This window comes from Bos mutus, chromosome 2 (genome assembly GCF_027580195.1).
Source record: "Bos mutus isolate GX-2022 chromosome 2, NWIPB_WYAK_1.1, whole genome shotgun sequence".
Classification (NCBI taxonomy): Eukaryota; Metazoa; Chordata; class Mammalia; order Artiodactyla; family Bovidae; genus Bos; species Bos mutus.
This window is the reverse complement of record NC_091618.1, coordinates 34,803,981-34,830,411: the sequence shown is the minus strand read 5'-3', so window position 1 is coordinate 34,830,411 and position 26,431 is coordinate 34,803,981. Positions and strand designations below refer to the sequence as shown.

General features: G+C 37.5%; 1 protein-coding gene across 7 annotated transcripts in view; it reads right to left on the bottom strand.

The window, feature by feature from the left end:
• IKZF2 (IKAROS family zinc finger 2) overlaps positions 1–26,431 on the bottom strand; it is a 188,944-nt gene that overhangs the window by 55,643 nt on the left and 106,870 nt on the right. For 6 of the 7 annotated variants that reach the window (XM_070387123.1, XM_070387108.1, XM_070387114.1 and 3 more), the window contains 2 exons: positions 18,641–18,907; positions 12,304–12,471 (listed from right to left, as the gene is read on the bottom strand). In XM_070387123.1, the coding sequence (XP_070243224.1) occupies positions 12,304–12,471; positions 18,641–18,907 (435 nt within the window). The remainder of the gene's footprint in view (positions 1–12,303; positions 12,472–18,640; positions 18,908–26,431) is intronic. The other variant, XM_070387141.1, reaches the window with a different exon arrangement.

Below are 26,431 nucleotides of genomic sequence, written 5' to 3'. Positions count from 1 at the left end.
GTCTCCTACCTCTCCTAATTTCAGTGACCTCTTCCAGGTGGCGCAGTTGGTAAAGAATCTGCCTGTTAAGGCAGGAGACACAATACATGTGGGTTCGATCCCTGTATTGTGGATACATCTCCTTCCCGACAGGAGATGTCGGGAAGATCTTCTGGAGGAGGAAATGGCAACCCACTCCAGTATTCTTGCCTGTAAAATTCTATGGACAGAGGAGCCTGGCAGGATGCAGTCCATGGAGTCACAAAGAGTCGGACAAGACTGAATGCAAGTGCACACACACACACACACAGAACAAACACTTTGGACATGGGATTGCTGCTGCTGCTAAGTCACTTCAATCGTGTCCGACTCTGTGCGACCCCATAGACGGCAGCCCACCAGGCTCCGCTGCCCCTGGGATTCTCCAGGCAAGAACACTGAAGTGGGTTGCCATTTCCTTCTCCAATGCATGAAAGTGAAAAGTGAAAGTGAAGTCGTTTAGTCGTGTCTGACTCTTCGCGACCCCATGGACTGCAGCCTACCAGGCTCCTCCGTCCATGGGATTTTCCAGGCAAGAGTACTGGAGTGGGGTGCCATTGCCTTCTCCACATGCAATTGCTAATGGCTTCCTAATACTGCAGCCTTAGAGTATTCCAACTGTCCCTTTTATGCCTACTCTTTCTCCTGTAAATTTTAGTGCTTCGTCAATGTCTCCTGCATTTTCTCCATTTGAGTGTCTCATTGCTTTCCTATCAAGGCCCTGATGCTAGTTATTGGTAGCAAGAGTGGCCCAAGGCCTCAGAGAATCCACAAGGCATTTTGACATTGAGTTTCTCATGCTTGAAGAGAACAGAAGGGCCACCTATCAGGAAGTTAGTGAAATCCTAGTAATTCTATGTATGTGCTGGCAACCTCATTACTCAAATTATCACTGATGGTATCACAGAATGAGTGAAAGGAAGACTTTTGGAGCTGTGGTCTTTATTTGTTAAAAGGACAGTAGTGGTGTCTGTGTGAAGACTGTAGTGTTACATGGCTACTTCTGTTAGCCCAAAGGATTATATGAAGGAGAAAGAACAAAATGAAGGTCCTGAATCATCTTTAAAACAGTCCTTATTTACTTAAGGCTTGGGTAAATAAGGCTGAAGATCAACTCCAGAATCTGATTTGAAGGGTGATGGGATTGCCGTACTGAATAAAATGGGCAAAACCAATACCATTAGGTCTTTTTCTAAATATATTTTTAATAATTTTATTTTTTAATTTACTGTCTGTGCTGGATTTTCATTGCTTTTCTCTAGTTGTGGCCAGTGGAGCTACTCTCCAGTTCCAGTGCACGGCCTTCTCATTGTGGTGGCTTCTCTTGTCGCTGAGCACTGGCTCTGGGGCATGTGGGCTCAGTAGTTGTGGCACAAGAGCTTAACTGCTCCATGGCATGTGAGATCTTCCCAGACCAGGGATCTAACCGGTAACTTCTGCATTGGCAAATAGATTCCTCACCACTGGACCACTAGACAGGCCCACTGTTAGTTCCTGATAATGGGGTAATGGTGGGGAAAGAGTGAAACATGTGTTGATAATATGTGATGAAATACTGAGGCTCAGAATGTTTAACTCCTAAAACCCTACAGAACATGACTTGCCAGAAGACATATTTGTCTTCACGCCTCCCCATTCAAGGAAACCAACTCTCACATAAATCAGCATTCCCATATAGTAAGAGGACTTCCAATTGGTTCGGAGAATGGCAGTTCTATTCAGAACTCATTTCTATTACCATTCACAATCCCCAGGCTCATGACAAGCTAGATCCTAATATAGCCAAAGTCAAGGGATATCCAGGAGGTGACAACCTTATACACTGAAATAACTGCAAATCTTTACCAATTTTTATCAGTAGGAGTCCAGTTAGCATGTAAGGGAATGGATTGATTCTAAGGATTTTAAATCAAGAAGGTGAACTACAATGTTAGATCAGGCCAATTTATCTATAGGAACATTCATCTGGGATTTAGTATTTTATTGTCTTGAGCAGGTGGGAGTGACTGGTTAATTGAACCTTTGATTCAATGATAGCTTACATAGTAAAAAAGTTGAAATGGCAGAATGTTCTTGGCATAGCAAAGTAAAATTCCAAAATCTCAAGAATGTAAGAATATTGGGAAAGGATCTATTATAAATAACAATACCCTGCAAGGGCCTGTGGGACATCTCCTTCACCAAAAAATTACACTGGTGAGGAAATAACCAGCATGCTTGAGAAGCTTCCTGGTAACTGTCTTCTCTAGGCTGGAGAGAACAATGATAGATGTTGCAAACAGATCTGAGCTTCTTAATTTAAAGATATATATTGTGATCTTCTGAGATGGCAGAAGCTATGTGGTAGAAATTAATTTCAGGAAGGTAAGGCTGCCTTAACAAGCCACAGGGATGAGGTAAAGATCAATGTGTTTTGTGCCACAGGGTTCTATGGGAATGACTAATGGGTTTCAGATTCCCCAAGAATGAAAAAACACTTGGAATACCAAACTGCTAGCTGTCTTACATGGACAGAAACCCTCTAGGTCTTGTGGGCAAAAATCCAACTTCAGTCACCACAGTGGGATTCATGATCTCTTATCCACTGCCTAGACCTAAGTATATTCACATATCCAGAGTCACATAAGTTTAGGTGGAGACAGAGTCCATGAAACCTGGCCATAGCTGTATGCTATGAATTTTCCTCATAGCCATTTCAGAACCACCTGTGGCCATTTATGACAGTGACTGTGAACTGGGAGAAGGATAATACCAAATCCTTCCACAGGTTATTAGACAGTTGTATTATATTACCTCTGAATTGCCATTAATCCCTGGAACCCAAAATACAACTATGGCCCACCAGTCAAGTGGGAGCTTATGGAAGCCAAGGTATATATGAAGACTTCACCCAAGCCCATCTTACAGTACCACAGGAATAAGTGCACTCAGTAATGGAAAGAATCCTTACACTGGTTCCCTGACCCAGGGTAGGAGGGCTATTATAAAAAGACAAGAACAGTGCTGTCTAATGCAAAATGAATCACATATATAATTTAAAATTTTCTAATAGTCACATTTTTAAAAGGTGGAATTAATTTTCATAATATATTTAATAAATACCATTTCAACATGTGTTTTTTTTAATTTATTTAATTAGAGACTAATTACTTTACAATATTGTATTGGTTTTGCCATACATAAACATGAATCCGCCACGGGTGTACACGTGTTTCCCATCCTGAACCCCGCCCCACCTCCCTCCCCGTACCATCCCTCTGGGTCATTCCAGTGCACCAGCCCCAAGCATCCTGTATCCTGCATCTAACCTGGACTGGCGATTAGTTTCTTATATGATATTATGCATGTTTCAATGCCATTCTTCCAAATCATCCCACCCTCTCCCTCTCCCACAGAGTCCAAAAGACTGTTCTATATATCTGTGTCTCTTTTGCTGTCTCGCATACAGGGTTATCGTTACCTCTTTCTAAATTCCATATACATGCGTTAGTATATTGTATTGGTGTTTTTCTTTCTGGCTTACTTCACTCTGTATAATAGGTTCCAGTTTCATCTACCTCATTAGAACTGATTCAAATGTATTCTTTTTAATGGCTGAGTGATACTCCATTGTGTATATGTACTACAGCTTTCTTATCCATTCATCTGCTGATGGACATCTAGGTTACTTTCATGTCCTGGCTACTATAAACAGTGCTGTGATGAACATTGGGGTACACGTGTCTCTTTCAATTCTGGTTTCCTCAGTGTGTATGCCCAGCAGTGGGATTGCTGGGTCATAAGGCAGCTCTATTTCCAGTGTTTTAAGGAATCTCCACACTGTTCTCCATAGTGGCTGTACTAGTTTGCATTCCCACCAACAGTGTAAGAGGGTTCCCTTTTCTCCACATCCTCTCCAGCATTTATTGCTTGTAGACTTTTGGATCGCAGCCATTCTAACTGGCATGAAATGGTACCTCACTGTGGTTTTGATTTGCATTTCTCTGATAATGAGTGCCAAAGAATGCTCAAACTACCGCACAATTGCACTCATCTCACACGCTAGTAAAGTAATGCTCAAAATTCTCCAAGCCAGGCTTCAGCAATGTGTGAACCGTGAACTTCCTGATGTTCAAGCTGGTTTTAGAAAAGGCAGAGGAACCAGAGATCAAATTGCCAATATCCACTGGATCATGGAAAAAGCAAGAGAGTTCCAGAAAAACATCTATTTCTGCTTTATTGACTATGCCAAAGCCTTTGACTGGTGGATCACAATAAACTGTGGAAAATTCTTCAAGAGATGGGAATACCAGACCACCTGACCTGCCTCTTGAGAAATTTGTATGCAGGTCAGGAAGCAACAGTTAGAACTGGACATGGAACAAAAGACTGGTTCCAAATAGGAAAACAAGTACGTCAAGGCTGTATATTGTCACCCTGTTTATTTAACTTATATACAGAGTACATCATGAGAAACGCTGAACTGGAAGAACCACAAGCTGGAATCAAGATTTCCGGGAGAAATATCAATAACCTCAGATGTGCAGATGACACCACCCTTATGGCACAAAGTGAAGAGGAACTAAAAAGCCTCTTGATGAAAGTGAAGGTGGAGAGTGAAAAAGTTGGCTTAAAGCTCAACATTCAGAAAACGAAGATCATGGCATCTGGTCCCATCACTTCATGGGAAATAGATGGGGAAACAGTGGAAACAGTGTCAGACTTCATTTTTCTGGGCTCCAAAATCACTGCAGATGGTGACTGCAGCCATGAAATTAAAAGACGCTTACTCCTTGGAAGAAAAGTTATGACCAACCTAGATAGCATATTCAAAAGCAGAGACATTACTTTGCCAACAAAGGTCCGGCTGTGGTCATGTATGGATGTGAGAGTTGGACTGTGAAGAAGGCTGAGCACCGAAGAATTGATGCTTTTGAACTGTGGTGTTGGAGAAGACTCTTAAGAGTGCCTTGGACTGCAAGGAGATCCAACCAGTCCATTCTGAAGGAGATCAGCCCTGGGATTTCTTTGGAAGGAATGATGCTAAAGCTGAAACTCCAGTACTTTGGCCACCTCATGTGAAGAGCTGACTCATTGGAAAACAGTCTGATGCTGGGAGGGATTGGGGGCAGGAGGAGAAGGGGACGACAGAGGATGAGATGGCATCACTGACTCGATGGACGTGAGTCTGAGTGGACTCCGGGAGTTGGTGTTGGACAGGGAGGCCTGGTGTGCTGCGATTCATGGGGTTGCAAAGAGTTGGATACGACTGAGCGACTGATCTGATCTGATCTGATCTGATAATGAGTGATGTTGAGCATCTTTTCATGTGTTTGTTAGACATCTGTATGTCTTCTTTGGAGAAATGTCTATTTAGTTCTTTGGCCCATTTTTTGACTGGGTCATTTATTTTTCTGGAATTGAGCTGCAGGAGTTGCTTGTATATTTTTGGGATTAGTTGTTTGTCAGTTGCATCATTTGCTATTATTTTCTCCCAATCTGAAGGCTGTCTTTTCACCTTGCTTATAGTTTCCTTTGTTGTGCAGAAGCTTTTAATTTTAATTAGGTCCCATTTGTTTATTTTTGCTTTTATTTCCAATATTCTGGGAGGTGGGTCATAGAGGATACTGCTGTGATTTATGTCGGAGAGTGTTTTGCCAATGTTCTCCTCCAGGAGTTTTATAGTTTCTGGTCTTATGTTTAGATCTTGAATCTGTTTTGCGTATGGTGTTAGAAAGGGTTCTGGTTTCATTCTTTTACAAGTGGTTTTTTCCCCAGCACCACTTATTAAAGAGATTGTCTTTAATCCATCGTATATTCTTGCCTCCTTTGTCAAAGATAAGGTGTCCATAGGTGCGTGGATTTATCTCTGGGCTTTCTATTTTGTTCCATTGATCTATATTTCTGTCTTTGTGCCAGTACCATACTGTCTTGATGACTGTGGCTTTGTAGTAGAGCCTGACATCAGGCAGATTGATTCCTCCAGTTCCATTCTTCTTTCTCAAGATTGCTTTGGCTATTCGAGGTTTTTTGTATTTCCATACAAATTGTGAGATTATTTGTTCTACCTCTGTGAAGAATACTGTTGGTAGCTTGATAGGGATTGCACTGAATCTATAGATTGCTTTGGGTAGTATACTCTTTTTCACTATATTGATTCTTCTGATCCATGAACATGGTATATTTCTCCATCTATTAGTGTTCTCTTTGATTTCTTTCACCAGTGTTTTATAGTTTTCTATATATAGGTCTTTAGTTTCTTTAGGTAGATATATTCCTAAGTATTTTATTATTTTCGTTGCAATGGTGAATGGAATTGTTTCCTTAATTTCTCTTTCTATTTTCTCATTATTAGTATATAGGAATGCAAGGGATTTCCGTGTGTTGATTTTATATCCTGCAACTTTACTATATTCATTGATTAGCTCTAGTAATTTTCTGGTAGAGTCTTTAGGGTTTTCTCTGTAAAGGATCATGTCATCTGCAAACAATGAGAGTTTTACTTCTTCTTTTCCAATTTGGATTCCTTTTATTTCTTTTTCTGCTCTGACTGCTGTGGCCAAAACTTCCAAAACTATGTTGAATAGTAGTGGTGAGAGTGGGCACCCCTGTCTTGTTCCTGACTTTAGGGGAAATGCTTTCAATTTTTTACCATTGAGGATAATGTTTGCTGTGGGTTTGTCATATATAGCTTTTATTATGTTGAGGTATGTTCCTTCTATTCCTGCTTTCTGTAGAGTTTTTATCATCAATGGGTGTTGAATTTTGTCAAAGGCTTTCTCTGCATTTACTGAGATAACCATATGGCTTTTATTTTTCAATTTGTTAATGTGGTATATTCAACATGTGGTATTATCCATATGTGTGTGCTCAGTCTTAGTCATATCAGACTCTCTGTGACATTATGGACTGTAGCCCACCAGGCTCCTCTGTCCATGGGCTTTTCTGGCAAGAATACTGGATGGGGGTTGCCATTTCCTCCTCCAGGGGATCTTCCTGACCCAGGGATTGAACCTGTGTCTCCTGTATTGCTGGCGGATTCTTTACCACTGGGCCACGGGGAAGCCCATGTGTACAGGTGCTTAATAGCCACAGATGGCTAGTGGCTACCATACTGGAAATCACAGCCCTTAGAACTGTCATTTCTTCCAAGACAGTAAACTAAAACCAAAAGATGCTGGGGTGGTCATTCCTACTACAAACCCATTTAAACTGTTTGTTAGGCTAATGCAAGACCTAGATGGTTCTGTGGATGAATGAAGATTTAGTTATATCAGAATGGCAAATACAGAAGGAGTTCTAGCTATATTATCTTTGTTGGAGCGTATTAACACAGCCCCTGACACCATGTATGGAACTACCAACCTAATTTCTTTTAAAAGTAATTCCTTATCAATAAAGATAATCTGAAGCAGTTTGCCTTTACAGTGCAGGGACACATACTTTCACCATCTTACCCTAAGGCTAGGTCAACTCTCCTCTCTTTGCCATAATATAGGGCAAAGAAATCTTGTTCATCTTGACATCTCACATAACATCAACCTGGGGCATTACCTTCATGGTAGTATACCAATTGGATTTGGTGAGCAGGAAGTAGTAAACACTAAAATGTCTTATTAAGATATATGCCAGAGGATAGGAGGTGATCTCTATGAAAACTTTAGATACCTGCAGCAATGGTGAAATTTTAGGGGCCCAGTGATGCAGGCATGTGGAAACAGAGCTTCTACAGTAAATGATAAGTTGCTGTACCTTGTACCTTTCATCATGAAGGAGGAGGCAGAAAATGAGGTGCCCCCTCTTTGAATTTTAGAAACAAGATATACTATGTTTGGGTATTCCACTCTGATACACGTATTCAATAATCCACAAGGCTGTCAACCTTGAGAGAGGACTGGGGCAAGAAAGGTATACTGGGACTGCAGTATACCTCTCCTGCAATGAAAGCTGCCATGTAGATCTCTGGCTCTAGGATCCAGCAATGCCATGATTTTTGGAAATACATGTGTCAAGCAAAGATGGTGTGTGATGTAATTGCTACTGCAGGATCGGAGCACAGATCCCCAGTGGAGGAAATATATGTGCTCTTTTCAATAATGATTTGCCATTTGAAAAGTAGCTCCTAATTTGCTATTGGACTCTTGTTAAGACTGAGTATTAGGACACGAAACTCCAAATGACTGTGTGGCTCAAACTATACAAAATGAACTATGTGTTAATCTGATTCAACATACAAAATAAGATGTGCATAAGAGCACTTCACTATTAAATGAAATGGACCACACAGGTCTGGGAAACCCAGGTATATACTTCATGAGCAAGTAGCTCATGTGTCTCTGATACCTGCCACTACTGCTTCACAATCTCACAATCTGGCCTCATGGGGTGTTCTCAATGACCAATTAACATAGGATAAAACTGCATGAACCCAGCCTGTGAATGGACTGCATGGCATTTGGTACTAGCTGCAACTATTGTACTAGAGGCCCAATGAAGAGGGCTCCCCCTAAATACTAGTAGTGAAAAGATAACCCCTCCAGCTGTACAGTTTGCATGTAAGAAAAGATAGATGAGGAAATGATAGATGGCATGGCCATATAGTCAAGGACTTAGAAAAACAAGACTGGAAGATTGGAGATAGAAGGTTTCGGGGAGAGTTATGCATATGTGCCTCTTAGAACTGGTACAAAATATGACAATGTGGTATTTTACATGAATTCCCTCCAGAGGGCATCCATTGTGGAGGATGCTTTGAGTAGTCTAGAAAAGATTACGTGATGGGTGACTCAAAACAATCAGATAATCTATACTATGGGTATTAGATTCTTTACCTAGTTACCCTAGTGCCTGCTTAAGTGGCCCATGTGAAAAGAGGGGCAATAATGGAAACTCTATAACTTCAACAACATAGATTTCACCTGCTCTGTGACTAATTTAACTACCACAACTGCTGAGTTCACCACCTTCCAATGATGGGACCCTGATATGGCACTGTTCTCCAAGGGGATCAACCAGTTGATTAGTGACTGGCGGATTACAATGAACTTTCTACCTGAAGGAGGGAGAAATTTATTCTCATAGGAATTGATAGATATTCAGGATATAGATTTACCTCCCCTTCCTTCGGTGCTTTTGTATGCTCCTCTTCACCTGGATGTAACAGAATGCCTTTAAGAACACTATAGTATTCCTTAAAATATTGACTTTAAGCAGGAAATTCTTTTCAAGGCAAAGGAAATACAGGAATGGTCCCAAACCATTTCCAGATTTCACTAGCCATATTTCACGCCACATTATCCAGAATCATTGGGTCACATGGAGTATACTGGCCCACAAGTGGCATGGTTCATGTATGATTGCTAGCTGGGATAAGTTTGAGTATGTTCTGTAGCATATGATAAATGCCTAAAGTCATCTATCTTCCCCATTGCCATAGCACATGTTTGATTACAAAGAGGTTAAGGTAGTAGTGGCCACAATACATCAAATAACCCACTTAAAGGGTTTTCACTTCCTGTGCTAAAACCTTGGGATTGCTGGTTTTGGAGATGTCAATGCCCAAATGTTTCCACCAGGGATCAGAGTTCTGTTACTATTTTACTGAAAGCTGAGACTACTCCCTGCCTATATGGGGCTTTTCAAGCTACTGAATTAACAGAAAGAGACATAGGCTATTGGCTGGTAAACTTTTCAGATTACTAAAATGATTTGGGGTTGTTGCTATATGATATGGGCAAGGACAACTAAGTTAGAAGCTTAGCAGATTTACTGGAACATCTCTAACAAAAACTTGTCCAGTAATTCTGGTTATTGAAAAGCTATAGTAATCCAAGGATGAAAAGGTCACCAAATACTTAAAACGTTTAGGAATTAGGCTGTGATTACCCATCAAAGAACCTTGTCCAGCCCAGGTGCTAAAAAGAGGGTAAAAGTAAGGGGAAGATGGAATAAGCAGTGAAAGAAGAAAATTATAATGACCAACTTGAGCTTTCTGATCAGTTAGAGAAGCATGGACTTTGGCAGCTATGTTTTATGCTTCATCTATTATGAACAGCATTGGTGATGGCTAGTATTTTGAATTCAAAGTATGTCTGAGCTAATATCACACCTTAATGAAGCAGTAGTTGGATGACACCCATCTGTCCCTTTCCTCTCTCTGTTAAACTCCCCTTATTAGCCAATTTGAGCGTATCTGTTTATATATCTGCAAAAGCCATAACGTAGTATACCAAATTGCAAATTCATAATGGCAATTATAGAGACTTATATCTTTTTTTGTTTGAACCTCAAAGTAGCAAAGTATTTATTTACAAAATTTACAGTTTCATAGGGAATGCCCTAGCTGTGAAGTGGTTAGGACTATGTGTTTTCACTGCAGGGTCACAGGTTTGATCCCTGGTACAGGAACTAAGATCTTGCAAGCCATATAGAACAGCCAAAAAAAAAAAAAATTATAGTTTCTTAGAAACAGCTTTGCTCTATGCACATAAACTTTATAATTATATTGAACCATATAAATTATGGTGTCTGGCCTTGCCAAAGCCAATGTAAGGGGCTTACTTTTGAGCACCATCTTTCCCTCCCCTCACTCCACTAGACACCAAATAGGAGCCCCTAGATGAGCCATGCCTAATATGTATAAAGAAACTGAGTGTAGCTGCCCAGCTCAGTCTAATACAAAAACCAAGGTGTCTTGACTTCTTAGACACTACCCACAGGGATTAACCTCTTAAAAGAGCAAAAAAGAAATCAAGGAAACAGAAATTGAGGTGAAGGTTAAATGTCTTCTGGAGGTGTCACCAGACAATGAACCTTGAATCTAGCAATCACCAGGTAGAGTAAACGTATACAGCAAACCATGATACTGAAAACAACACAATTTTGTAAATTTTGCAAAAAGTGAAATACATGCTTACAGCTATATTTTTGCCTCAACTTCATTCCCATGGAAAGCTACGTTTTATATTAATATAATCCTTTGTCAACTGACTAATGCTTTAATAAGCCAGAGCTCATGGCCAGCTAAAGGAAATAACTGTCAGGTCTTAAAAGTATTTTTCAATAAGAATACTTCTTATAATAAAACAATACCACTTTAATATATAATTTTCACAGCATAATTTCTAATTAAAATATAATGTGTCATGGTTGGAAATGAGTAAACTGCCTTAAGTCAGGGAAGAATATAAAGCATATACTTAAAATATTTTAATATTTCATTAATTTTATTTTTTAATTGAGTTAATGTCTAAATAGTTTTACATATTTCTCATTCATGTTAAAAAACTGGGTAAAGCCTTAAGGATTAACAGGAAAAATGTAAAGAAAGATAATACAAGCATTACCTCACAACCCACAGTACTCTGTCAATTTGTCAAAGTAGATGAAAATATCACTTTCATCATATCTTCATATTAAAATTAAATTTTAATATGTCATTATGAACAGAAGGAGCATATAAAACTGGCTTAAGAGTATTCTATATTAATTTTCCACCTTTAACTTCTTGGTTATAGCAATTCATGCTAAAAATCAAATGAAATCCATTCAGATTTCTAATCATTCTTTTGCTTTTATGTACTATATTGTGGCATTTAAAAAAATCAAACAGTCTAGATTTTTCTAATGATTTATGAAGCAGAGAAAAGTTTCAGAGAGCATCCAATGACTATGGTTTGAAAGTTAAAGAAACAAGGAGAGTTAAAATGAAATATAAAATACTCTCACAGCCAATTTTTCTTTTTTTTTTTAAATTAATTAATTAATTTATTTATTTAAAATTTTATTTTTAAACTTTACATAATTATATTAGTTTTGCCAACAATTTTCTAATGAACATAATATTTTCAAGTTTAAAATAGTTATATTTTACACCCCTGAAGTCCCAGCCCAGGTACTCTATCAGTCAAAAAACATCACAGCTTTCCTCTCCTCTATGCTAACATCAACATGTAACTATATTTTTTTTTACTGGGTTTTCCATTATTCTGGATTAACCACAATTACTTCATTAATAATTATAAAATTTAAAAATTATAGAAAATCTATGTAACAGATGTTTTCATCAATGGCTTGAAACTCTTCAGTTGACAGTACTCCTTTCTGCCAAGTCTATAAATTTAAAAAAGAAGGGCCAAATGCATCCTGCAAAATCTGTCAATTATTCAATGTATACAAAAAAAAAAAAAAATCATCTACCTCATTCTCAGCTATGTACCAAAGCTATAAGTTGCTTTGAATTATTCTATAGCACACTTCTGAATTCCCACATTTTAGTTTTCTTCTTAAAGAGCTGGTGCCACTTACCAGAGTGGGTCCTGAGGTGTCCTGTGAGGGCGTCCCTTCTTCTACAGGCATAGCTACAGAAAGGACATTTGAACGGCTTCTCTCCAGAGTGTAACTTTATGTGTCTCAGAAGGTTGCCCTTCTGAGTAAAAGAAGCTCCACACTGGTTACAATGAAACGGACGTTCACCTGCAGAAGGGTAAAGAGGTGGGGAAGATCAAGTAGGTTATGTGCAAGTGACTAATTGGATCTACAATGTTAACCAGAACCAGTTCTCTGTGCTGAGAATGTCCATCTCCCTCCTATGTCCTCTAAACCTTTATCTTCCTCGAATTTGCTTTGCTAATACCAAAGTCCCAAACTTTAGGACAAGTGCCATTTCCTTTCTTCGTATAAATTTTACAGGATTCTTGTCACTGACTGGAAAGAACAACAGTCAGAACATTGGCCACTGGTTGAACAACTAGGTGCCATCAATTAACTGGTTTTACAGGTTGCTTTACATACAATATTTCAAACCACAGGATGGCATTACTAGTTTGGTATTAATAACTTCAATTTACAAATAAACAAACGGAAGTTCAAATATCAAAGCATCTGATTACAGTCACAGATAATAAGTACTGGAGCTGAACATGACTCTTGGTCAATCTGACGACAAAATCTTGCTCTCTTTATTGTACCATGCTATTATCTCTTTAAAAAAAAAAGTGACAGAAACTTTGAGCTGAAAAGGACCTATAGTCTAACTCTCTAGATGATCATTTTCTTATCAGGGGGCCAAAGAGGTTCAGTGAATGAACTGGGTTACAAAGCTCATTACCACAAATATCTCAAAATAGAGCTTAGGTCTACAGATTTACCCAGTCATTAGCAATAAAACCTGTGGCAAAATTTCCTGATAGAATCAGAGAAAATCCAAAGAAAATTATTCGTTCAGATATTTCCCATACATATATTCTCTTTTTCTTGTGAAAATAATTTATTTGATGGGAACGTTTTCTACTATTACTGATATTGCTCTAAAATTGTTTAAGCCAGAATTATCAGTTGTCTGTCAACTGACAGCCATCAACAGGCTGTTAAGAGAGTCACCCAAGTTAAAAACATGTAGTTTGGTGAGCATGTGAAATTGGTAAGTAGGATCAAACTAATAACATCACCAAACCATCATGAACTACTAGGAGGGATAAATAAAATAAACTATGGTCACCTTCTAGCAGTTACCACTGCACATTCTATCATATAAATTATAAAGCCTAAAGAAAAACTGACAGATCAGATGTATCTTGAAATCTGTAGTTCTTGTTCATTTTGGAATTCAATGATATACATATATATATATATATATATAAAGGTAACCTGTGCGTGTGTGGGTAGCAAAGTTTTAGGTTTTTTTCTTTGGCGATCTTATGATGTAAGTTTACAAAAAGTCCCTATATTGATGGTTGAAAAAGAATTATCCATAATGTTAACATTACCTTAAATTTTATCTAGTTTAATTTGTTTGATTCATTTGGTAAAACTGAAAAATTAGCACTAAATACAGGTTAAAATGGAGACATTTAACCTAAAACCTCTCATATAATATCTTATAAAATAATCAAAGTTTAAAAATAAACTTAATTTTGGTAAATCATTTAAAAAATTTTATACACACAGACATACACACATATACAACTTAATTCTTTGACTTTTTCCAATGGAATAACAGCCTAAAGGTTTTTAAAATCATAATATTCTACTCCTCACTCATGTCATGGAATTAGTAATAAAAAGGAAAGAGGATTTTATTATTGAAATTAACTTTTTAGAGAGTAAAAAAAATAGCAAACGCAAATTACACATTTTAATAAATATATTTGATTTAACTTTTGAAATCCTATGTAAGGTTTCCCAGGCAACCACAAATTAGTACTCAATAACTATAAAACAAATTAGTATTTGAACAAAAATACTTGAAATCATATTTGCCTTGGGAAAATACTCCTGGTAGAATGCTAAATTTGATTTTATTTAAGCCTCCTACAATCCTTGAGTTGAAATATTTTAAAATCCCTAATTTAGGTTACTGAATTCATCATTCAAAATAATGCTAATCTGAAAAATAACAGTAAGGATCATTTTTAAAAATAACTGTTAATTCACTTAATTATGAGACTAATGACAGGGTAATTTAGCTGTTACATTTACAAAATACTCCAGATATCCTCAAATATTTTTAATAAGAATTATTTCTGTATTTATATGATCATCTTAAAGGGGTAGGAGAAATGTCTAATTATAGCCAGAAACATTGCCCTGTTGCTGAGTAAGTCTTAGTGAGAAGGTGTTTTCTAATTCTGTTCCCATGGCCATGGGAAGGGAAGAAAGAGGCATGAGGAAGGTAACGGTCATGAGCCCAGTTTTGGTGAGAGGAAAGAGACTGGCAATAATGCACTTTGATTTCAAGCACATGAAGCTTTGAGAAATGATTTTCCTGGCCTACATCTTACAGAGATATGTATAAAATTATCTGATAATTAACTGAAAGGTTCAGTTGACTAACTGTATTGTCTATGTAACTTGAAACAATACATCTCAGTTATTTTTTAATAATTCTTTTTTTTAATACATAGCCTGAATCAATTGGTCCTTTTCAAGTTGGTTTAAATATATATTAAATATTACATATTGCCTAAAATATATATATTAATGACATTCATCTCAGGTAAAAACAACTTTCAGGAGAAATTTACAAACTTACTAAACACATCAGTAACTCTATCGAGTTTAGGTTTAATTCAAAAACATTAAGTAGGCTATTGTATCTGTGATAATCTTGTGATGGGTGGGCAGCGAAGTCAGATTAAGAACTCTGGATTCAGGAGAACAATTAAGATGTAGTCATGTAGCCACGTTATTGTTCATTTCCATCCTAAATCTGTTTCTTTTTTTTAAATCAATCTACTCATCTAGTCAAGGACCATTTTTATTCACTGAGTGAAATCATCTACTATTCTTATTATGGAATAAATTATATTTCAATATTTTATATATTTTCATAAACACATTTCTAGATCTGTGTTTATTCAATTGAAATGCAAATATACATGCATCAGTTTACTTTGGTGAATCAAAGGCAGAGGGTATGCCTCTGTTGGCTGGAACACCACCTACAAATACGAAAAATCCCAACTATGTATAGAGAGGGCCTTGGAGCAAGAGAATGGCTCCACAAAGCTGCAATGGACAAAATATGGTGTTGAAAACTTAAGTTACAAAGATGAGAGTACTCTACCCCAAAGAGAGGCAAAATTAAGAATATTCTATATTTATAGTGTTGTATCAATTTGTGTTCATGCATGAATTGATTTACTACCCCTACTTCTTTTCTTCTCACTTCATTCCCAGCGAAGAGTGCCTGGAGTATCCGATGACAATATTACCTGATTATCTACTAAAGTAGCAATACCAAAGAGGTAACACTGAGCCATTAATAAGGCACTGGAATTGACACTTTAGTAGAGTATGAAAGAAGAAGAAAAAGAAGTGAATTAGAGCTGATACTCCATGTCATTTTAATAAATTGAGTGATTGTGTATTTTTCCACTATCAATTTTATATTAGACATTCTGTGAGCTAAAAACACAGAAGCTTATGTTTCTTAAAGGGATTTAAGGATTGAAGACAGTGTCTTTTATACTAGCAAGCTATAAATGGTGAAAGGGGGAAGTTCTAAAATGAAGATGGTTCATCAAATTAAGGGGAAAACATTTGCTTAATGTCTATATTTCAACTTCATTTGTTGCCAATCTAAAGAAACACAAATAGACTTTCTATTCTCACAGTGCTAAAATGGAATTGAAAATGTCATGACCCACTAAGACACATAAACTGGGTCATCAGAAATACACATAAAAATGGCTAATTTAAAGACACATCACAATTTCATGGTTAACAATGTGCGGCAAGTAGCCCAAGCACCTCTATGAATTATTAGTAACTTTTAACAAAAAACCACCCAGATCTTAGAAAAGTATAAAAATTTCCCAATACTCTAATAAATATTTATTAATATTAAAAATTCATAGAGTTCCAAGAATATTTTTTAAAAGTCTATTTAGTTTATTTTCCTTGCCTTTACCAGCTGAATGAATCCTATACTCCCAGGACTCATGGAAATCTGTGTAACTATTTTTTTTTTTTTCTGTGTAACTATTTAGAAATAGTTTCCTGGTGGTTCAGATGGTAAAGCGTCTGCCTACAATGTGGCAGACCTGGGTTCAATCCCTGGGTCAGGAAGATCTCCTGGAGAAGGAAAATGGCAACCCACTCCAGTAATCTTGCCTGGAAAATCCCATGGACGGAGGAGTCTGGTAGGCTATAGTCCATGGGGTTGCACAGAGTCAGATATGACTAAAGTGACTTAGCAGCAGCAGCAACAACTCTACTTTACTGTAGTAAATATCAAATGGACAGTACAGTAGGTGGGTAATTATTTCTGCATTTATAAACCAACAATCCTCATGAAAGTCACTGTAGATACAGTGAAACATCAATTAACCTAAATTTTCAACAGAGTACACTCAAATTTTTTGAATGTTTTTAACTCAGACCAAAAAGGTTTATTAAAAATGTTACAAAAATTTTTTAAATATATTTTTCAACTTTAAAATGAATACTATTTGCAATTCAACTGAAAAGTCACTCTACTAATTTTATTTAGTTTCTACATTGCTGGATGTGAGACGGAGACATCCCAAAGTGTGTTATCTCCCTCAATATAATCTCTCTGAGATGATGGGTACATCATAACTTTGTGGATCTCTTCTTTTAGACCTGCAGTTAGAATAACTTCATGAGCACAGAAACAGAGTAGATTCATGTTTTACAGTCTTTTTCTTTTCTTATCAAACATGATACTTAGCTTGATCTTTTGTTTCCATGAGACATTTCTAACAATTAAAAGAAAAACCATCTTCACTAGTAATACAAATATTACTGTAAATTCTAAAAAATATTTTAAAAATATGATGCTATTTAAAAAGGAAATTCAAAACAAAAAGTAAAAATGTAACTGACTGTATGGTTGAATAAGAGTGTACGCCCTGAAGTTGATGATTTCAATTGAGGTAACAGTGATTCTAAGGTGTAGTTTCTCACTATAATGAAACTATCAGCCTTAGAGTATTGATATACGAAGCACAAAATATTTGAACAAAACCTCTTTGGACATCAGGAAACACTGAGCCTAGCCTTTAAATGCTCTTAATTACATAAGGAATGATGGATAAATTACTTAACTGTTTTGGGCTTCATTTTCTTCATGTGTAAATGAGAAATGTGGACTAAGAAAATGTCAATGTTCCCAGGATGTCTCATGTTTTAAGCATCTACTGACTAAATTGATTACTTAGAAGTCTTTTAAATCAATGTCTTTACTGTGATTTATCTCTCTTCCAAAAGAGTGTCATATTTTAAAACTCTGAGTGTATGACTTATTACTGTTTTGCTCTATGATACCTCTCTGAATTATAGTTAAAGCTATCATTACCTTTAAATCAAATTTCATATGACTGAAACTTTTTAAGAGTCAACGATCCACCTACCTTATCACAGTATCATTTCTTGTGTTTACATCAAAAAGAATTTAAATTTTTTACCAAAGGATTTAAAGAGATTTAAATAAGGCCTTCTAAATGAGTTGGTTTTTCTCATTACTCAGATGTCTAAAAGTATATTAATCTGAGGTCCTTTTCCTCACCTGATTCTATGAGTACACATTCCAACCACCCTTTGGTACATTCTACCCGATGTTATCTCCTTGCAGGAGTTATAGTTAAAAATTACAGGAAAAGGGTGACATCCTGGAACTGGTGAAAATAAGTATCTGTCTCCTACACAGACCCATGGAAGGCAAAGACTGATTGAAAATTGTATTTCAAGAAGTTAATTAGATAAGGTGAAAATGATCCACTATTATATAAATACATGAGGACCACATTATAGGATAAATGTTTACCTAGCAAACTCTCTTCTCTGCCCATGGGTATGGTAAAATATGTATAGGAGTACAAAAAGATCAAGTTACACAATGAAATTCTCCTATACCTTTTGAACCCTCATCATATTATTGCTATATTAAGAACTGTGGAAACTGAATCCCAAACTTCTTTTTGAAATGCTATTCAGATCTGAAGGCTGGAAGTCAAGACCCAGGCTACTTGCTGCTTTTCAGCAATCCAATACTAGCAGAATTCTGAAAAAGGAGTTTCACCATTGCCACCCCTGAATAAAAAGGAAAGAGAATAGATGTCAGGTAATATCAACATCAGATGTCACAGGCAGTCATCAGGTTATTCTTTCAGCTGCTTACCAGTATGACTCCTTTTATGTACCATAAGCACATTGGGCCCAATGCAAACCATGCCACAGACGTCACATTTCAGTTTACCATTCGGAAGCCGGATTCCTCCCTCGCCTTGAAGCTCCTGGACTTTCCTGTTGTCTGCCACCTCGCTGCTTTCAATTAGGGGTTCTTCTAGGCTGCTACCCTCATCATGGCCCCTGATCTCATCTTCGCGGCTCAGGGGTTTCCTGTCACACTCTTCATCACTCTGCATTTCTAGCTTTACTGAATTTGCTGTAATTTAAAGAAGAAAGAAAGACATTTTGAGTGCATGTTATATGTAGTCACCTACATCTCTTTCCCACACATTGCCGTTCTATTAACATGGCTGGAAATACTGTAGAATACAGCATATTCTCTATAGAATAAAGTCCATCCCTCATGCAACATTATATGTGCTTTGCTCCAAGGTACTCCAGTGAAGCTTCGGTATGAAAGTGAAGATGACCTAGGGAAGCTCAAGGTAAAGAGAATGATGCTTTACTTTTACACACATGTTTTTCTTTAATTCAGGGGTACACTTTTTAAGCAACTCTTTAAACAACTGGTATTGTTAGATTTTTGAGTTTGTCATTAAGGTGACTGAGACAGGATTATGAAAAGGCGAAGATGAGATACTACTTAACCCACTGAGCTACACCTTTTCTTAACTATATATATATATATATATATATATATATACACACACATCGGAGAAGGCAATGGCACCCCACTCCAGTACTCTTGCCTAGAAAATCCCATGGACGGAGGAGCCTGGAAGGCTGCAGTCCATGGGGTCGTTGAGGGTCGGATACGACTGAGTGACTTCACTTTCACTTTTACGCATTGGAGAAAGAAAGGGCAACCCACTCCAGTGTTCTTGCCTGGAGAATCCCAGGGACAGGGGAGCCTGGTGGGCTGCCGTCTATGGGGTCGCACAGAGTCGGACACGACTGAAGCGACTTAGCAGCATATATATACATACACACACACACACAAGTCATAGTCTCTGTTTTCCATTAGAGCTTGTGTAAACCTGCCTTTGAAATGAGCAAGAGAAACAACTCGGGATGTTAAGCCAGCAAATGTCTTAGACACATGAAGTCATCCAGGCAAGGCAAATATTCTAAAAATCAGACTAAATAATACAGTCAGTTGAAAGTTATATAGATAAAGGGCAGAGTGCACAGAAGTCACATGCTCTTAAGCTACTTTGCTTTTTTATTTCCTGTGTGAAAAAAGTTCTCCATAGAACATATTAGTCTGCAAATCAAAGTATTCCAACTTTAATCTATGCACACCAAAAAGCAGTGAATGACAGGAATGGCATAGCATGCATGCACACACTTGTGACTGTTAAGAAATTTAATGCCTTCTGTTTGCTGTTTTTGGATCATCCCACAGAAAAGTTGGAATTTTGTTAGCACAGCCCTCATGCTGGATTGCTGACAGAGTCCTTTCACAGAGCAGAAGCAAGGTTTAAGAGAATACCAGGTTTTATCCACTGATCTTGAAAATTTCTCAAGAAACCATATCAAAGTTACTAAGCAAAACAAATTATTTGGTATTACTTGAATAGAGGAAATATTTTCATAAAAAGGAAGTACATTTTTTTTTACGGCAATTGTTTTCTTAGAGAAACCACCCCTTCTCTGCCTCGTTGTTAGTTCTTATGACAGGCAGCACATACTATCAAAATGACTCCTCCATGCTCTCTCCATGGAACTCCCCTGTGAACCACAGACAGTGTGGTACAACGTGGGGATCACTAGATTTAGTTAGGAGAACTGGCTTTGACATTTACTGCAATATAATCTTGAACCAGTTACTTAACATCTGAATCTTATGTCTTTCATTTACAAAGTGGAGATGAATTCAGATTACAGAATAAAGTTTAAGCACAATAGTTTAGCTATTAAGAGCAAAGTTTCTAGCAGTGGCACTTAGTATTATAAAAGGACTGTCACGCTGTGCATATTACTAAGTTCTCCATGACCTCTACAAAATCGGGATGATAATGGCACCCACTTCCTAGGACAGATGTAAGCATTAAATGTCTAAATATAAAAAATGGGCTTACCATTATTTTTCTTTGGACAAAAGTGTTTTTATTCCACAAAGTTTTTGTAAAGATCAATTAACGTAACAGTACGTAAACTAACCTAAGAACTACAAAGGGATACACAGCCTTCTTGCCTCATCTCTAACAGAATATGTATATCTTGAGTTTTACCCTATTTACAAATTAGCACTGCTTTACTGGGTTTTGAGAAGAGTATGGACAATATTTTCCATCTTAATATTTCCAATATGCTAAGATATTTGTGGCATACAAGAAGTATTTCAGGTAGTATTCCCTGAAGCATTTTAATTAACTGATTAAGAATTTTCTTTAAGGTATTTTCTTATATGTTTAAAGAATCCATTAACAGAATAACAAAAAATGAATCATCGTAAAGGATTAGATTTAGAAAAGGCAGAGGAACCAGAGATCAAAATGCCAACATCCACTGGATCGTCAAAAAAGAAAGAGAGTTCCAGAAAAATATCTATTTCTGCTTTATTGACTATGCCAAAGCCTTTGACTGTGTGGATCACAACAAACTATGGAAAATTCTTAAAGAGATGGGAATACCAGACCACCTAACCTGTCTCCTGAAAAATCTGTACACAGGTCAGGAAGCAACACTTAGAACTGGGCATGGAACAACAGACTGGTTCAAAATTGGGAAACCGGTATGTCAAGCCTGTATATTGTCACCCTGCTTATTTAACTTATATGCAGAGTACATCATGAGAAACACTGGGCTGGATGAAGCACAATCTGGAATTAAGATTACTGAGAGAAATATCAATAACCTCAGATATGCAGATGACATCACCCTTATGGCAGAAAGCGAAGAAGAACTAAAGAGCCTCTGATGAAAGTGAAAAAGAAGAGTGAAAAAGCTGGCTTAAAACTCAATGTTCAGAAAACGAAGATCATGGCATCCGGTCCCATCACTTCATGGCAAATAGATGGGAAACAATGGAAACAGTGAGAGACTTATTTTGGGGGGCTCCAAAATCACTTCAGATGGTCACTGCAGCCATGAAATTAAGACGCTTGCTCTTTGGAAGAAAAGTTATGACCAACCTAGATAGCATATTCAAAAGCAGAGACATTACTTTGCCAACAAAGGTCCATCTAGTCAAAGTTATGGTTTTTCCAGTGGTCATGTATGGATGTGAGAGTTGGACCTTAAAGAAAGCTGAGCACTGAAGAATTGATCCTTTTGAACTGTGGTGTTGGAGAAGACTCTTGAGAGATCCTTGGACTGCAAGGAGATCCAACCAGTCCATCCTAAAGGAAATCAGTCCTGAATATTTGTTGGAAGGACTCATATTGAAGCTGAAAATCCAATACTTTGGCCACCTGATGTGATGAACTGACTGATTTGAAAAGACCCTGATGCTAGGAAAGATTGAAGGAGGGAGGAGAAGGGGACGATAGAGGATGAGATGGTTGGATGGCATCACCGACTCAATGGACATGAGTCTGAGTAAACTCCAGGAGTTGGTGACGGACAGGGGAGCCTGGTGTGCTGCAATCCATGGGGTTGCAGTCAGACACGACTGAGCGACTGAACTGAACTGAACTGAGCTGAAAGGATAAAAAATGAAAATTATGTCCTTTTCTACCTAAAGTTCACCCATTCCTCAGTTCTGGTCTCAAAATCAACCATAATCCTTGTCTTCTATTTAGAATTGTGTGTGTACATGTGTGTACATATGTGTATACATGTGTACATACAGCTCACTCTTTTTACACAAAATGAGCTGACTTTAACGTTCCTTTCTTCAGTTAATAATATCTGTTCAATATTTTCCACATTAGTACAAAGAAATCGGGCTTCCCAGGTGGCTTAGTGATATAAAGAATCCTTTGCAGGAGCTGCAGAAGATGTGGGTTCCATCCTCGAGTTGGGAAGATTCCCTGGAGAAGGAAATGGCAACCCACTCCACTATTCTTGCCTGGGAACCCATGGACACAGGAGCCTCATGGGCTACGGTCCATGGGTCACAAAAGTGTCAGATACAACTGAGCAACTGAGCACACAGGCACAAACACAGAAATCTACACTGTTCGTTTCCAATACCTGCATAAAATCTATTTTACAAACATAATATATTCACCCAGGCTATTATTTATTTAGTGCTATTATAGACATTATTGTCTAATATACCATACAAAACTGTTAATCTGCTAAAAACCAGTTATTTTACTTTAGACTTTCAATCTGCATTTTTTATTGTGAATGAAGTTGGGTATCTTTTTCATGTTTAAATGTGTTCTCTCTCTTTTTTTTTTTAGAAATGCCTATCAAAATTCTTTGCCCATTTTTCCACTAGGTTGTCAGCCTTTCTCACTGAATTTAAATGCTTTATATAGTAAGGAACTTAGCCCTGTGTCTGATATGTTTTGCAAAAACTTGGGTATATCTTTTTACTCCAGGGTATTTTTTTGGCATGTATGTTAAATTTTTTACATTTTGAATTTTAACATTTTTGTTAAACATAACATATTTAAGCCATAACAATTATGACTTCTGGATTCCATATCTTGCTTCAATAGTTTTTCCATATTCCGAGAAATTCTTCCATTTTTTTCTGAGAAGGAAAACTGTTCTAATCAATGTAAAAATACTACCGGTTACTCTACACAGTCCCATGTTTCATTTGTAACTGTCACATAAAGGGAAAATTAAGAAAGAAAACAAATGAAAAATATGACTTAATGTAGCATGATTTCATATACCAGCCTGTGAGCAAATTTTCCCACACATTAAAGTCATGTACTAAAGATCACAAATTTCACGGCAATGCTATCACTTACATTCTTAAACTAGTCAACATCTGATAAGCTGCCTTTAATGAGTATAAAGTCTACCCACATTTCATTTCAGGAACTGAAGAAAGGTATATCTAAAAGAAGTTAAGTCTGAACGTATGGGCCTCTTCAATTTCAAAAGAGTACAAAATTATGACTTGATGTTCTACTAAATTATCTTTTCCCTCAGGAGAATATTAGAATATGGACAGTAAAACAACATTAAACATTAGTAAAAATGTCATTTAACAAATTTATCAGGGCTTCCCTGCTGGCTCAGTGGTAAAAGAATCCACCTGCCAATGCAGGAGACATGGGTTTGATCTCTGGTCCGGGAAGATCACACATGCAACAGAGCAGATAAGCCCAAGTGCCACAACTATTAAGCCTGTGCTTAAGAGCCCAGGAGCCTCAAATACTGAGTACCCACAGGCCACAACTGCTGCAGCCTGAGAGCCCTAGAGCACATGCTCTGAAACAAGAGATGTCATTACAATGAGAAGCCCGTGCATTACATCTAGAGGGTAGCCTCTGCTTGCAACAACCAGAGAAAAGCCCATGCAGCAATGAACCCAGCAGTAAATAAATAAAATTTAAAATAGTTTAAAAAGTCCAGTTTATGAGATGTTACTATTATGGTTAGAACTTTCTTTTCTATCTATAGAAGAACATACTTGAGATGAATATCCAAAAGCATAGATTTACTAGAACTAAATATAAAAGAAGTGGTAAACTATAGTAAGAAACTAAGATAAGAAAGCTTTCTAAAGTGAACAATGCAAAGAAATAGAGGAAAATAATAGAATGGGAAAGAATAGAGATCTCTTCAGGAAGATTAGCAATACCAAGGGAACATTTCATGCAAAGATATGCACAATAAAGGACAAAAATGGTATGGACCTAACAGAATTAGAAGATATTAAGAAGAGGTGGCTAGAATACAGAGAAGAGCTATATAAAAAAGGTCTTAATGACCTGGATAACCACGATGGTGTAATCAGTCACCTAGAGCCAGACATCCTGGGGTGCGAAGTCAAGCAGGCCTTAGGAAGCATTACTAGGAACAAAGCTAGTGGAGGTTATAGAATTCCAGCTGAGCTATTTCAAATCATAAAAGATGATGCTGTTAAAGTGCTGCTCTAAATATGCCATAAAATTTGGAAAACACATCAGTGGCCACAGGAATAGGAAAGGTTAGTTTTCATTCCAACCCCAAAGAAGGACCATGCCAAAGAATGTTCAAACTACCACACAACTGTACTCATATCACATGCTGGCAAAACAATGCTCAAAATCCTTCTAGCTAGGCTTTAACAGTATGTGAACTGAAAATTTCCAGATGTGCCAACTGGATTTAGAAAAGGCAGAAGAGCCAGAGATCAAATTTCCAACATCCACTGGACCACAGAAAATACAAGAGATTTCCAGAAAAAACATCTACTTCTGCTTAATTGACTATGCCAAAGCCTTTGACTGTGTGGATCACAATAAACTGTGGAAAATTCTGAAAGAGATGGGAATACCAGACCACCTGACCTGTCTCCTGAGAAATCTGTATGCAGGTCAGGAAGCAACAGCTGGAACTGGACATGGAACAACAGACTGGTTCCAAATTGGGAAAGGAGTATGTCAAGGCTGTATATTGTCACCTTGCTATTTAACTTATATGCAGAGTACATCATGAGAAATGCTGGGCTGGATGAAGCACATGCTGGAATCAAGACTGCTGGGAGAAATACCAATAACCTCAGATATGCAGATGACACCACCCTAATGGCAGAAAGCAAAGAGGAACTAAAGAGACTCTTGATGAAAGTGAAAGAGAGTGAAAGAGCTGGCTTAAAACTCAACATTCAAAAAACGAAGATCATGGAACCCAGTCCCATCACTTCATGGCAAATAGATGGGGAAACAACGGAAACAGTGAGAGACTTCATTTTGGGGGGCACCAAAATTATTGCAGATGGTGACTGCAGCCATGAAATTAAAAGACACCTGCTCCTTGGAAGAAAAGCTATGACAAACCTAGACAGCATAATAAAAAGCAGAGACATCACTTTGCCAACACAGGTCCATATAGTCAAAGCTAAGGTTTTTCCAGGAGTCTAGTAAGGATGTGAGAGCTGGACCATCAAGAAGGCTGAGTGCTGAAGAACTGATGCTTTCAAACTGTGGTGCTGCAGAAGATTCAGTGAGAGTCCCTTGTAGGGCAAGGAGATCAAACCAGTCAATCCTAAAGGAAATCAACCCTGAATATTCACTGGAGGGAATGATGCTGAAGCTAAAGTTCCAATACTTGGGCTACCTGATGCAAAGAGCTGACTCACTGGAAAAGACCCTGATGCTGGGAAAGATTGAAGGCAGGAGGAGAAGCAGACGACAGAATATGAGATTTATGGTATCACTGATTCAATGGACATGAGTTTGAGCATATTTCGGGAGACAGTGTCGGACAGGGAAGTCCAGCATGCTGCAGTCCGTGAGATCACAAAGATTTGGACATAACTTAGTGACTGAACAACAAAACTATAGTAATCTTTTCTCTAACAGTATTATACTCTGAGGAATTATATATTTGCCTTGTATGAATATATATGCTATAGTAAATAATAATTTGTATTTATTGATATAGTAAATCAATAAAATCCAACACATTTTAATATATACATGGCATAGGTTTTTTCAAAAATATGGTGGATGTGTTTATTCACTCAGTCATGTCTGACTCTTTGAGACCCCATGGACTGGAGCCCACCAGGCTCCTCTGTCCTTGGGGATTCTTCAGGCAAGAATACTGGAGTGGGTTGCCATTCCCTTCTCCAGAGATCCTCCCATCCCAGGGATCGAACCCAGGTCTCCTGCATATCAGGCAGATTTTTTACCATCTGAGCCACCATGGAAGCTAAATA